Raw genomic sequence first — 15,593 nt, forward strand, 5'->3', positions numbered from 1 at the left:
CTATGTTTTTACTCCATTAGTATTTGACTAGCCTTAGGTTTCTCTTCACTACCAAATTCTTTATTTACATACATTCTCTTTATCTTATTATTTTAAAATTAATTAAAAATCTTAATCTCATTATAATTTAAAATCCTACATTAGTTAGACCTCTTTTAAGTTGATATATCATCTTTGGAGTATTTTTTTTGGAGATTAGAAACTCGCGCCAATATATAAATCCTTGAATCCCCAGGACATAGCCGGTATGCATTTCTCTTCTCTCAAGCTTCTTGCGATTTTTAATTATAAAATTCAAACCATTTGCAAACATGGTTGATTGAAGTTTGATTTTTTTTTTTTTTTTTTTTTTTGGGCTTACCATTATGTTTTGATTTGGACAATTTGCACTATTACATCCTATCTTCGTGGTTTGTTTAAAAGCTTTTTGTTGTTTGCTTTTGTAAATATTGTATTTTGATCAAAGTTTTTGCTAAATATGCAGTTGCAGGTTAGATGAAATATTGTATTAATGCTACAAGTATGTCTTATCAATAGAAATAGATTAATTTATTAGAGTATATTCCTAAAAATGAATTTCTTGATTATTTCTAAATACTTTGTTAAATGATTGTTGCAACATCACATGATTATTTTGATAATTTGTTAAATGATTGTTGTTGTTGACCTCACATGAATAACTATAGAATTATTTAAATTAAACTCTTCACGATTTACATATTTATTGCTAATATATCTGTACATCTTACGTTTAATTAAAAATTCTATGTTCTACACTTCTACTTCTATTATATGAGAACATTTTACTTTTTAAAATTTTTGGCATGCATCAAGTGATTAGGTCTTTCTTTCGTATATTATTTTTTGTATTATGAAAACATGCAAGTCTATAAGGACTTTCCCATTATATTTCGAATCTTAAATTTTAATGTCTTGCAAATTTAGCATATGTTAGCTATGATTTATGTTGATTCATATTGGTGGGTATGGATGCCCTAATATATGGTTTATACTCTATAACATTTTCCTACCAGGTTAGAGACTCAACTACTTCTCTCTCTCTCTCTCTCTCTCTCTCTCTCTCTCTCTCTCTCTCTCTCTATATATATATATATATATATATTTGGGCATGCATAACCTTACCAAAAAGTATCACTTCTTAATTTTCATCACATCTAAATGCTAATGAAGTTATGTTCAATTTGGCATCTCCTTTTATATTAGTTATATAATTATCTACCATCTTCCATTCAATTAATTTTGGACTTATATATGATTTTTTTAAAAGAAAAATTTTACTTTAGTTTTATTATCTATTTTAATTTCATTTTTATTAAATTAATAAAATATTTTCTTTAATATACACATGATTCTTGATTAAGCCGTGCATCACACGGGTATAATACTAGTATTATATATAAACCGAAACCTCTAACTTTTGGTTGACCTCTTTACATTTTACACATCAGCATTTTTTAAAAAAAAAATTAAAAATTGATTTAAAAATTAAAATTTTGACTAAGTTTTTACTTCTCTCCTGAGAAACTTCCTCCCTCGTCCCGATAAACTCTTCCTTCTAAGTTCTTACTTCCCTGAAGTATATCTCTTCTCCCCCAAACTATTTCTCCCCTAAAACCCGATACTTCCTACCTGTGGATGTCTCCACTCAATCTTTGTCTCTCTAAAGGTCTCATGGTTGAAGCCTTCTTCCTCTATCACTCTTTCTCAATTTCTCCTCAATGCAAACCTAGTTTGATACTCTGAAATCGCTCACTCCAATCATAGATATAGTCCCATCCATGGTGGGTTAATCTATACATATATATATATATAATAATAGGTAAAGCACAGAGAAAATCTAATTAAGTCAAATTGGAATTTAATTAGAGTCTAATTTTGCGTCATGTGTCTCATTTAATCTAAATTTTAGAATTTTGTGTTAAGTAAGTTAATTTAGTGTAAAAATTGAATTTCAATTAGAGTTTAATTTTGTGTCACGTGTACCATTTTATCTAAATTTTTGTGCCAAATTAGTTAATTTAGTGTAGAAAACGATGAGTCCAATATAATAAACCATCAAAAACATAATCATATAACTAAAAAAAATTCAAATTTATAAGTCATCCATATATATATATATATATATATATATTAATAGGTAAAGTTTAGAGAAAATTGAATTAGAATTTAAAATTACAATCCAATTTTGCGTCATGTGTCTAATTTATGTGGGAACTATACCATAATTATTCACTTAAACTTGTGCCATGTGTCTACTTAAGTTTTTTAATCTTTGTGTCAAGTGAGTTAACGAATGCAAAATATTAAGAATCTAATATTAATAAACTATAAAAAAAATAATAAAAAAAATCACATATACTTAATAAAAATCACCACATGTTTCTCAAAAAATGAATAAAATAAAAATCACCACATAACAAAAATCACCATATGTTCTATCTTATTAAAAATTAAAAAGAAAATGATCATAAGTAGTATTAAATTTAGATAAGAATTTTAATATGTGACTAATTACGTTTAATTTAAAAAAATTTGACTAATTATCTATATTTTATGATAAAAATTGTGTTTAATTTTAAATGTATCAATATGTATGCATGAACGCATGTATTACATGTTTTAAAAAAAAATTAATTTGACTAATTTTTTATATTTTTATAATAAAAATTTTGTTTAATTTTAAATGTATCCATGCATTTGCATGGAGTTACATGCAAGTTGTGATAAACCACTACCACGAAATTTTGATATTGAGATCTTGATTTTCCACACCATGATATTACACCACCGTGGACCATGAGAGAGAGAGAGAGGGCTGCTTCTACGAAAGAGGGGAAGGAGTTTTGCCTTTTTTTTGTCTTTTATTATTAAGAGCATACAGCTTACAATATATATTTTTGGGCACTAGGTGCTGTTACTTAGGTTCCCTCTTAAGGAACAGTACTCAAGGTACTGTACCTAAGTTTTGTCCTATATTTTTTATCTCACACGGTCCAGGGCCATTAGTAAATTGCTTTTTGCCTTTTTTTTTTTCTTTTTTATAACTAACTGTCAAATTGATAAGAAAAAGATAATTGAATGAATTTTTTTTTAGAGAATAAGGCATATTTTTAATTTAATTATTTATTATGACATTATCACGATTTGACTACGGTTTAACCTCAAAAATCTTGAACCTCTCCATTTTTCAGTTCTGTGAACAGTCTAGGTTTCAAAACTGTGAACTAGGGTGATTTCTAGTATTAAAGTTTTTGAGATTATTCAAAAGTTCTATGGGAAGTGGTTTAATTGTTTATACTCATGTAAAATATCTCGACTTAATTGTTTAATGAACTTTCTTATAATGATCGAAATAAACGACATGGGCTTAGGTTGCAATAAGGTTATTCTGATGTCTATTTATTTTGTTGTATAGGTTTCTAATTTTTAAATTACATTATTCTTAAAGTTTTTAAGCTAAGATTTAAGCTAAGTATTTGTACCAGTTTAACATCTCGGGTAGTGTTGGGTAGTGTTATCTTTCATTGTTTGTGTTACAGTTGAATTTTCAATTGACTTTAAAATAAACCTTGATTAAGGGTGCATTTGTTTTGGTGGTAAATGATTTCAAGAAATCATTTTCCCCCTAACCTGCGTGTTTGGCAGCTACGGAAAATTCTATTTTCTGGAAAATCATTTCCTTTTGACCAAAATTTACTCCTTTGACCCGGAAATGATTTTACACTTTCATTTTCACTTCAAATCATTTCCAGGTCACGCGCAAAAGAGAGAGAGAGTGAGAGAAAGAAAGAGAGCTCAGCCAGCCACTCCCTCCGATCCAGCCACCGACACCAATCGAGCTCACGCCGGGTCACGTCAAGCTCAGCCAGTCGATCACCGATCCCTCATGGTAGTCCGATCACCGAGCCAAACGCCGTAGACCCACGGTGAGTGAGAGCTCAGCCACAAACTCACACCGATCCAGACAAACACACCCGATCCAGCTCACTCCGGGTCATGCCGAGCTCAGCCAGTCGATCACCGGTCCAGCCAGTTCGATCATCGAGCCAAACACAGACTCATGGTGAGTTTTCCAGAACCGGTTAACCGTTTTACACCTCCGATCCACACACTCACCTCACCTCCGATCCACACACAAGTTCGATCCACATCCCCTCCAACTCAGATATGCCAAAATCCACAACCCATCCTCTCGACCCACCTCCTGGATCCGATCTTACCATTTTATATATATATATATTTATTTATATAATTATTTACTTTTTTTATTAATTTTTTTAATTATCCATTTTTTATTTAAACTGTGTATTATTCATGGGTTATGCGTATGAAATTTTGGAGCTTGACTGGTTCTTGTTGGTTATTCATGATTGGTTTTTGCTTTGATTGTTTTTAGAATTTTGGAGCTTGACTGGTTATTCATGATTGGTTTCTGCTGTGATTTTTTTTAGAATTTGGCTAGTTAGGTTATGTGTAGAACTTTTGCTGTGATTTTTTTTTTTAATTTGGCTAGTTGGGTTATGTGTAGAAATTTTGCAGCTTGACCCATGATTGGTGTTATTATGTTCTTGCAGTAGAATATGTGTGTGTTTAAACCTTAATTGAAGGTGCATTGGGTATATAGGTGATTGTAAATAGAATGCAATGTGATGGTATTGTGATATATCAATGTGCAGTTATCAATGTGATGGTATTGTGATAGTGTAAATATTGATTGTAAATAGAATGCAATGTGATTTGGTACTCGTTATCAATGTGGTTTGGATGTTTTCTGTTTATGGCTGTTTTTATTTACTGTGTAATCAATAGCATGCTTGTTTACATATCTCTTAGACCACAGTGTTTGTGATTTTGTTAGATGAAGAAAAAAACCAAAGCCACAATTCTTGCCTCAGTTGCATCTGTCCTCCTTGTGGGGGTTGCATTGTTAAGGAAATTGCGACGTAGACGTAGACAATTGCCCAGGGCGCCTTATGTTAACCATGCCGCCGAGAGAGAGGAATACATAAATAGTGTTCTGCATGGAACTGAGAGACATTGTGTGAATCAACTTAGGATGAAGCCTATAGCTTTCCACCACTTATGTCACATCCTCACTGAGGGGGAGCACGTACGCCCGACTATTCACATGTCTGTTACGGAGCAAGTGTTCATTTTCTTACACATTATTGGTCATAATGTGAGGTTTCGTGTAATGAGTAGTCGGATCTATAGATCAACTGAGACTGTTCATAGATACTTCAAGGTCATCCTTAGAGGGGTCCTGAAATTATATAGAGCTCTAATAAGACTGCGTAGTGAAGATACACCCCCAAAGATAAAGAATAGCAGAAGGTTTTACCCATATTTTAAGGTAAACATTGCGACTTGTGTATTTTTGTAAATTGTGAAGATTTGTGTAATTTTAAACCATTATGTCTGTCGAAAATTAGGATTGTGTTGGAGCAATAGATGGTACACATGTTCGTGCATCTGTGCCACCTGAAATACAAGGAAAATTTCGTGGTCACAAAGATGGAACCACGCAAAATGTGTTAGCTGCCATTAGTTTTGACTTAAAGTTTACTTATGTATTGGCTGGATGGGAAGGCAGTGCATATGATTCACGTGTGTTAAATGATGCATTTACTAGGCCAAGGGGATTTTCAATTCCCAATGGTATTATACGATTACTTCACCTTTTTGGTTTATTAGTTTAATAAATATTTTGCGTTTTCCTAAGCATAGTAGTGATTTGGTTTTATTTTTTAATATATGTAGGTAAATATTATCTTGGTGATGCTGGGTATGGTAATAAAAATGGAATATTGTCACCTTATCGGAGTGTGCGATATCACTTGAAAGAGTTTAATGATCGCCCTCCTGAGAATGAGCAAGAATTGTTCAACCTCCGACACTCTTCATTGAGAACTACCATTGAGCGAGGGTTTGGAGTGTTGAAGAAATGTTTTCGAGTGTTGGATGCAGAACCATTTTGGTCTTTCCCAACCCAAGTGAAAGTAGTGTTAGCATGTTGTGTGATTCATAATCACATCATGGGGGTTGAACCAAATGACCAAATTATGGAAGATGCAATGAACCAAGTAGAGTCTAGTGACCACCAACAAGAAACACAATCACATCGGGAGTCCGTTGAAGACAGTAGATCGTGGAATGCTAAGAGAGATGAGATATGCCAAGCTATGTGGTCTAATTATACCAGGAGTGGAGAGTAGTATTTTATTTAGATTTCTATGATTGTAATGTGTTTTTTCTCTCTGTTTACTATAGACTTTTGGTGGTGTAATGAAAAAGTATTTTCAGCATTATACTGTTATTTGATGATATTACATTGTCATTTCCAGTGTTAGCATGTTTCATTCTGTTGTGCACGTTTATAAGCGTGGTTGTATGTGTGTTTGATTTGTTGTTCATGTTCCGAGCGTAATTACTAAATGCTACTCTCACTATACTATTTTCATATGTAGTAATTTCAAAGGGCAAAGAGAAATTTAGCAGCAGCAGGTAATTTAGGTGTCTGCCACCCATGCATGAAATGATGCTTAGGATACTTACAGAGGAGGTTGCAAAGGGCAATAAGCCCTTTAGTACTTTCAAGGCCGGCTCCTTTGCTCTTGTAGCGAAGGAGATAACGGCCCAATTCGGGGTTGAGTGCCACCCGTTCTATGTTGACAACCGGATGCGAACTCTAAGGACCACGTGATTCACTATTCAGACTCTTAGAAAGAAGAGTGGATTTGGTTGGGACAATAATCTAAAAATGATAACTTGCGACGCTAAGACATACCAAGAATAAGTCATGGTATGGCTTCCAACTATATTTTCTTAATATAGATGATAATATATGTTTTTTCCTTTTATATGAAATTTATAGTGTCATTCTTTTTAGGATTCCATTGCTTTTATAAGGTTTTTCAAATATAACTTTCATGTGCGGATCTATTGTAAAATCTGGGCTTAGCTATGTATTATATCTATACATACCTATGTGTTTTCATCTATCTATATGTGTATATGTGTCTGAGCTACAATTTTCTTTAGTTCTCTGTTTGGTTGCTAATAAAATGTTGGAAAAGTAAAGAAAAGATTGATACTTTCTTTTTAAGGTTATTTTTGTAATGGGTTTTTCTCAGCAATGACTTGGGAATAATAGGAAATTAAGGACCCACTGTTTTCTTTGATCTTTCTATTTGGTTGCCAGGAAAAAGTGAAGGAAACAAAACAAAGTTTTTGACCAAAAGATTTGTGCTTTCTGTTGTATTTTTTTTTTAATTAAGCTCTCTCAGCAGTGAAGTGTGCATAATAGTAACACAATGTATTGACTTGTTCAATACTTATTTGAGAGTTTTCTTGCATTACTTGTTTGATTACTAAGAAAATGTAGGAAAAAGTATGGAGTCTTTGCTTTAATTGTTATTTCATAGCCTTTTATATTGAATTTATGAGTGAAGTTATTATTGCATTGTTATATACGTTCCTTTCTCCCTTACAGACGCATCGAAAGCATGCGGACTATCTAAACAAAAAAATTGACATGTATGATGAATTAGCGATTGTTGTGGGGAAGGACACAGCCACGGGTGGCTTTTCTAAGTCCTATGTGGATATTAAGAATGAGCCAGACAATGGGGACAGTGCGAAGTTTGTTGCAGACAATGTGGAGGAAGGTGTGGTTGAGAAAGGGAAGAATGCAGTCGAGTCATCCACCACTGGGTCGATAATTTCCAAGTCCCGCAAAAGAGGGCGTGCACCTTCTAATGCTGATGATAGTGTGCTGACTGATCTATCTGATCAGCTGAAGGAAATAGCTGTGGCTCTGAAAGAAATCAATCGGGGCCCGGTAGATTGCACAGCTCTGTACAATGAGGTAATGGCTATGATGGCAGATGGATATAGCGAAGATATGCTCGCAACTGCCTTCAACCATCTTTGTGAAAATGAGAAGACAGCTCGTGGATTTCTAGCCAAGAATGCTAGGTTGAGGAAGCTGTGGTTAGATGGTTTTTTGTTCTCACAAATTTGATTTGTTTATTTCATGTTGACTGTGATGGTAGATTTAGGAATTAACTTTTGTTGTAGTACTAGTATTGACCTACCATTGTATTATATATGTAATCTTTTGTATTATTGGGACGATACAATTGCCCAAATTATGTATTTGTACTGTTCAGATACCACGAATAGGTATCATTTTTGTACACCATGGAGGTGTAATGTTAATGGTGAACGATTAATGTGGCTGTTTTTATATAAATATTATGGGTATATTCAAATGATTATTTTTGATGTTGAAGTTGATGATTATTTTTATACTATTACAGATATGTCTAGGCAATGCATGTTCTTGAATTTGAATGATTATTTTTGATGTTGAAATGGATGATTAGTTTTGTACTGTTATAGGTTTGTCTAGATAATGCAGGTGCTTGAATTTGTAACACGTTTCATATTTTCCGTAAAATGATCCACAAACCAAACACCGGAATTGATTTTCCGTAAAAAACGAATTCCATTTTTTGTAAAATGTTGATCGAACCAAATATGGGAATTGATTTTCCGTAAAATGAAAATCATTTTCCGTAAAATGTTTGGACGAACCAAACACCGGAATTGATTTTCCGTAAAAGGATTTCCGAGACAGCCAAACAGCCTGAATACATTTTCCTTTTCCGAAAATTAGCATTTCCGAAAAATATGTATTTTTCAGAAAACATTTTACAGGAACCAAACACACCCTAAATTATATATGTACTCAATACATTTCCGTGCACGAATAATTTTTTCCTAAAATTATACTTTTTTTGCCAAAAAAAATGCCTAGCATTACTCATGGTTTCATTATAACATTCCTCCCACACGTGTGACCTCATCTCAAAAAACCAACTCGGCCGAGGACTGGACCGACCGAGTCAACTTGGACCCATATTTCCCAAAAGACAAAAAGTCAGTCTTTCTCTCTCTCTCTCTCTCTCTCCAAAAATACAAGTCCCGACTCAGAAGCAATTCTCCATTCTATTCTTTTGCTCTCTCTCTCTCTCTCAGGTACACAAACACAAACCCAATAATTTTTTTCTTCTGAAAACATCGTGGGTTTTTTTTTTAAATTTTATTATTATATTCAATTTGCTCTCGTTTGGCTCCCGGAAAAAGCTGAAACAAAAAGAAGAAAATTAATTTCCTTTTTCTCGGCAACTAAACGACACTATTAGGGTTTGTGATCTCTTTCAATTTTTATTCCGAATTCATCGTGTCTTGAATTTTGGGTCTTTTATTGTTTAATCAGAATCGCTCATCTGTATCAACTTACTACTTATACTCATGAGCTCAATTAACATTGGAAAATTGATGATTATTGTTGTTGTTATCTTATTGTTTATATATAAAAAATTTATTGACTTTGAAATAGAAATTCAATCAGGGTTTTAGATGATGATGATCATGGTGATGATGATTGTTATGATTTTTTTTTTTTTTTTTTAATATTTGTGAACTTAGAAATAGAAATTCAATCAGGGTTTTAAATGATGATGGGGTGATTTTGTTTTTGATGAATAGGGTGTTAAAAGGAATCTGGTGGGGTTGTTTGATTGTGAAAAAGATAAGATAAGATAAGATGTGGGCAGCATCTTGCCTCGCGTCGTGCTGTGCGGCTTGCGCGTGTGACGCGTGCCGGACTGTGGTGTCTGGGATTAGCCGCCGCTCTGCTAGAATTGCGTACTGTGGACTCTTTGCACTTTCTCTCATGGTTTCGTGGATTCTCCGTGAGGTTGCTGCGCCTCTAATGGAAAAGATCCCTTGTAAGATACCTTCTCAAAAAAAAATTTCAATGTTGTTTGCTTTTGTTCCTCTTTTAGTATTTTGGTGGTTATGAATATGTTTTATTCTTTATATGATCTGGAAAATGTGTTTTCTTTGGGGCATTCTGTTGTAAGTGATGTTGAATTTGTAACAAATAGAAACATTGCCTTTGTTGTGATCGCACTATGGAAGTTTCATGTATTCCAGCAGCTAGCAGATAAACCGTATGACAACTTGGCATTGGTCGGTTCTGTCATACGTAAGGAGAATGTAAATGGTTTAGTGCCATTGGTCTTTGCATTTTTTCGCCTAAAATTATTTTAGGTTTGAATTGTATATAAGATGTTGTTTATTATACTCTGTTGCGTGTGTACACTTGGTAAGGGGTAATGGATAAATGGAAAAGGGCTGGCTTTGTCTGCAGCAAATACAAATAGCTGTAGATGCAATGTATTGAAAACAGCTGAGAGAAGATACAAAAAAATTGAAAGAAACCATGGAAATGTATGAAAATGTTGGGAAACATAATATAAGATCTCATTAGAATACAAAAGTCAGTGCAGGAGTAATTGCAATTGATCACTATTTGACTGTGGAGCTAATGCTCATAAAAAATAAAAATAAAAACCTAGTATGATGACAGCTTTAAAAAAGAGAGGTTGCAGAAATGTCAATCAAAATTTCTTTATATTTTAGGGAGTTAGAAGTAATAGAAATTTTGATAAGGAAAACGTAAGTTATAACTTAGACTTTTGCCCATTTTTATTCTTATATGAATTGTGTAACTTGTTCTAAATTATATAATATACATTATTCACATAGATAACTGTCATCTAAGGAGGCTGTAAGATTTCCATTAATAGAAAACTTGGATATAACTTTTTTTTTGCTAGGTAGAAAACTTAGGTATAACTGTCATAATTTTGGTTTTAACTGTAAAAAATGTACCCAAATTTTCCTTTCATATTTGAATGTTTTTATGTCTGTAACCCTAATGGAATGTCTACAAATGGGCAAAGAAATCCTCTTCGATGGAAGTTTGATAACAATTTACATAGTTGATGAATTTGACTCAATAATTTAAAGGAGCTAGTGAGTTATTGGTTTTTTTTGTTAGTTAGTCTTTAAAGCTGAGTCTAATGCCATCTTGGTCATCAATGCAGGGATTAATCATTTTCATCAGACACCTAACAGGGAGTGGTTCGAAACAGATGCTGTTCTGCGTGTTAGCTTGGGAAATTTTCTCTTTTTCACTATTCTAGCAGTGATAATGGTTGGTGTGAAAAATCAGAAGGATCCTCGTGATAGTTTACACCATGGTGGATGGATGATGAAAGTCATTAGTTGGTGTATTTTGGTAATCTTGATGTTTTTCCTTCCGAATGAGATTATCAGCTTCTATGGTAAGCAGTATTTTCATTAAGGATTTTATCTAAGCACATAGCAGTTTTCCTTCTTTTTTTTCCTTGTTTAGAAATTTTATTAGACTGCAAAGCAGGTCGTGATCTCTATGATTAGATAAATTTTTAATGTATTTGGGTTTAATGCTCAAATTTGATAAAATACAAATTGTTATGGAATTTCAAGTCTGTCACAATGTTAAGGACAACTTCTAGTTGTTGTTAATGGTGGAAAAGGGTATTATTGCTCTAAGCTTAAATAGTTTGAAATTTCTCAAGGTCAAATCCCTACTACCTTCAAGTGACAAAACTTGTAGGCTTCTCAGATGGAGAGTATCAATGATTTAGTATCTGGAATGGTACATTGATTAATATGTACATGACATTCACCCCTATTGGATGTTCAAGTGACAAAACTTGTAGGCTTCTCGGATGGAGAGTATCGATGATTTAGTATTTGGAATAGTACATTGATGAATATGTACATAACATGCACCCCTCTTGGATGTTCCTAAACTTCAACAACATTATTTGTTATAAAGGAAAAAACGTAATGCAATATTTAAGATAAAAATTTTAGTTAAGAAAGCTTAAGTAAAGGACATTGCTATATTTTTATGGAAATCAATAAAGTGTTTCTGAGAAGAAGTGTTGTACTTTCCCTTTGATCTGTTTGTATCCGCTTTTTTGCAGTGAGTTTACTATCGTATACTCATTGTACTTTTCTTATCAATAAAGTTTATATTACCTATCAAAAAAAAAAAAAAAAGTGTTTCTGAGAAGAAGTTAATGCTTCTTTCCACTATACTGGTACAGGCACTTAAATTTGATCCTATATTTTATGGAAATCAATAAAGTGTTGTACTTTTCATGTTTAATTTTTGGGTACCTGTTGTATATGTCCTGCGTACAGGGGTGGCACTGTTTTCGTTTACTCATTAAAAAAGTGATGATGATAAAAAACTTCATCTTAAATTTTTGGACTCTGGGGGTATAGGTTGTGCTATTCAACATATACAGATTATTAGGATAGGATACATATGTTAGTGTTTTTTTTTTCCTGTTTTGTGGAGATTCTTTTTCGCTATCTCTGTTCGTCTGGACTGCTTCAGGTGCTACATCTGACAAATAGTAGCAGTAGCAGTGATTTTGGTGATGGTATGTATGTAAGTGGTGTCTTAGACCCAGCCACTGGTCATTTCAGTTGTTCCTTTTTTTTTTTTACACTAAAGTAATTTTTGTTGCTAACCTTTAAATTCTTTGATGTTACAAACATGTTATACTTTACTCCCTTTGATCCATTTTGTATGTCCAATTTTAAGGGAATATCATTTAATACTTTTGTCTATTTAAGAAAAATATATAAGCTTTCAACTTTGCCCTTGCGACACCTGAATAGGAGAAGGGCAGGGTTATATTAGGAAATTGGTAAATCAGTGACCATTGACTTTTAAAAGTGGCCAATTATTTTGCCCCTGCCCACTCCCCTTGGGACCAAAACTTACTGAAAAAAATAGACAAGTATTTTGGGACAACCAAAAATGGAATATTGGAAAACAAAGTGGGATGGAGGGAGTAAAGATTTTTCTTTCTGAAAACATATAAAGATCATGGGAGACTAACTCTAGGGTTTAATGATCTGGTTTCATTTGATTAATCATGTCAGCTGCCACATAGATCTCTCTAGTGAACTAATCAGTAATTGCATTTTGATATGTTTTTGTGTGCATATAGTTCCTTGCTAGCCCTGTGCGACTAAATTAGTATGAGGCAAGTGGCCAAGACATCCGTCTGGCCTTTCTTAGAGTGATCCCAGGAGAGGTTACAATATTCAGCTGTTATAGCAGAAATGTTACGTAAAGAAGAGCAGATGAAGATTAAAAGAATAACTTGATTCACCAAAAAAAAAGAATAACATGAGTTATCTTGTCCTATGGACATCATTCCATGAGATTCTTTTTTTATTAATTTGACTCAAGCTAACACAGAGATTTTACATTTTGCAGAATCAATATCAAAGTTTGGCTCTGGATTGTTTCTTCTTGTCCAAGTTGTGCTTTTGTTAGATTTTGTTCATGGATGGAATGACAAATGGGTCGGATTTGATGAGCAGTTCTGGTTAGTTTTGGCTTTTGTTATTTCCTTTAGCATATCTTCTTTATTACCTCTCATAGCTTTTTGTTTACTTATTGAGTATATTTTTACACCCCTCAACCAGATTTATCTTCTTTATTTGTATAGGTACATTGCCCTATTTGTTGTTTCGCTTGTTTGTTATGTGGGGACGTTTGTCTTCTCGGGATTCCTCTTCTATTGGTTCACACCATCTGGACAAGACTGTGGGCTCAACACCTTCTTTATTGTCATGACCCTGATCTTTGCTTTTCTCTTTGCTATAGTTGCCCTGCACCCTGCTGTAAGTATACACTTAACTTTTGAAGGCATCCTCAAATGCAAGTCTGTTTGTATATCTCATGCTTGCCTTGCTTGTTGCACATCCTCTCATATTGTGGTAGTTTTAGCTTTGATGTTTATAGTGCAGAATTTGTTATTATGATGTTCAGAAAAGTGTCTCTGTAGTATGGTTGTGCTAAGTTCATTGCTAATATGAGAATATCTGTGATCTTTTGCCCTTTTTTTTTGTGTTTTTCAGGTGAATGGAAGCATTTTGCCAGCTTCAGTTCTTTCTTTGTACTGCGTATACCTCTGCTACAGTGCACTTGCTAGTGAACCAAGGGAATATGAATGCAACGGTCTTCACAAGCATTCAAAAGCTTTTTCCACTGGCACTCTTACCCTGGGTCTGATTACTACAGTTCTTTCAGTTGTCTATTCTGCTGTCCGTGCTGGATCATCTACAACTTTGCTCTCCCCACCAAGTTCACCACGTGCAGGTAAGGCTTAACATTAAATTTTTGTGGATGTGCAGTACTTCATGACTTCAATGTGTTCAAAAGAGTATTATTATGTCCATTTTGCCTCAATAACTGACATTTTCTCTTGAAATATGACAATTCTGGTTTCCTGAATGAAGGTTCAGGGAAGCCTCTGCTTCCATTGGACAACAAGGATGAAGAGAAGGAAGAAAAAGAGAAGTCCAAGCCAGTATCATATTCATATTCCTTCTTCCATCTCATTTTCTCCCTGGCCAGTATGTATTCAGCTATGCTTCTTACTGGGTGGTCCACTTCAGTTGGTGAGAGTGGGAAATTGGTCGATGTCGGTTGGCCTTCTGTTTGGGTCAGGATTGTGACTGGGTGGGCAACTGCAGCTCTGTTCCTCTGGTCACTGCTTGCTCCTATTCTGTTCCCAGAGAGGGAGTTCTGAGCACCTCCAAAAGAAGGGCCTGGATATTGATATATAAGTAATACCATCATATCCATTGCTACATAAACTTATTGTATGTATGTGTGCTGTTTCTGACTTAAAAGGTATATTTCTATCCACTGTATAAAAAGAATGGTTTGTCTTGAATCCAGACATGATCAAGATACCTGTGTTTCTAATATACCATCTTAAACTGATTCTCTTTTCAATAACTTCTTAAAATTGAACTTGGAATTTGTGAATAATGGAGTCCTGTTATTGTAAAACATGTATCCATTGCTGCTTCAAATCTGGCTCCAGATAGGCTTTTTTGACCCATACCAGCCACTAATTTGCATCTTGGGGTGTTGTATATTTCTACTGGATACTAGGTATAATTTTATTATTTTTGGGAATCGGATATTAAGTATAACTTGATGCTGCCTATATATATTATAAATCCTACAAAAATATTGAATAGCTCTAAAGTAATTTATTCATGCAAACATGTAAGACTGTCTATGAATACAAGAAAATCTAAAAGATGGGGCTACCAAATTCAGTAATTTCTAGATCGGCTTGTATCATATTTGTCATCATAATGATAAAATAGCGATTACCATAGCAGTCAAACACAGAGTAAGTGAGCCAGCGTAGATGATTGCTATTGACCAGTTGGTCGAGTTCCCAAACCAATAGCAAGAAGTACAAACATGTCATCGAAAGTATGAGTTAAATTTTTATTGTTTAATCAGTTCCCCAAAAAAATTGTTGTCGTAGTATAATTTAAAATAGTGTGAACTTTTTAATTAAAGAAACTATTTTAAGTGGACTTATCCTACTATGAGACCAACCTGTGGACGGGAAAAACCAGTGCTAATTCAACCGTATCATGAGAAGATAAATCACTCCCTGATGTAATTGGTCGCACCATGCTCACACCCTTGCTTTCCTTTTTGGCAAAAAAAAACAGTTCAGATTTTTACTTTTTGTCTCATATTAAAAAATAAAAATAAAAATAAAAATAAAAATAAAAAAAGGAAAAAAAAGAGGATAACTTTAATCTTT

General features: G+C 33.7%; 2 protein-coding genes across 3 annotated transcripts; both read left to right on the forward strand.

Annotated features, from left to right (window-relative positions):
- Positions 1–4,879: 4,879 nt before the first annotated feature.
- LOC115991280 lies at positions 4,880–6,236 on the forward strand. Its single transcript, XM_031114992.1, has 3 exons — positions 4,880–5,374; positions 5,454–5,679; positions 5,866–6,236. Exons 1-3 carry the CDS (start codon positions 4,880–4,882, stop codon positions 6,234–6,236), a joined length of 1,092 nt encoding a protein of 363 aa, XP_030970852.1.
- Positions 6,237–8,944: 2,708 nt separating this feature from the next.
- Positions 8,945–14,862, forward strand: LOC115991591 (probable serine incorporator). Of its 2 annotated transcripts, none has more exons than XM_031115401.1 (7): positions 8,945–9,063; positions 9,577–9,818; positions 10,983–11,222; positions 13,226–13,337; positions 13,461–13,635; positions 13,873–14,113; positions 14,254–14,862. In XM_031115401.1, exons 2-7 carry the CDS (start codon positions 9,635–9,637, stop codon positions 14,544–14,546), a joined length of 1,245 nt encoding a protein of 414 aa, XP_030971261.1. In that variant the 5' UTR covers positions 8,945–9,063; positions 9,577–9,634; the 3' UTR covers positions 14,547–14,862. The 2 variants fall into 2 exon arrangements, with proteins under 2 accessions (XP_030971261.1, XP_030971260.1); XM_031115400.1 differs by having other exon boundaries at positions 8,946–9,057; positions 9,573–9,818.
- Positions 14,863–15,593: the final 731 nt, after the last annotated feature.

Source organism: Quercus lobata, chromosome 5 (assembly GCF_001633185.2).
Source record: "Quercus lobata isolate SW786 chromosome 5, ValleyOak3.0 Primary Assembly, whole genome shotgun sequence".
Lineage (NCBI taxonomy): Eukaryota > Viridiplantae > Streptophyta > Magnoliopsida > Fagales > Fagaceae > Quercus > Quercus lobata.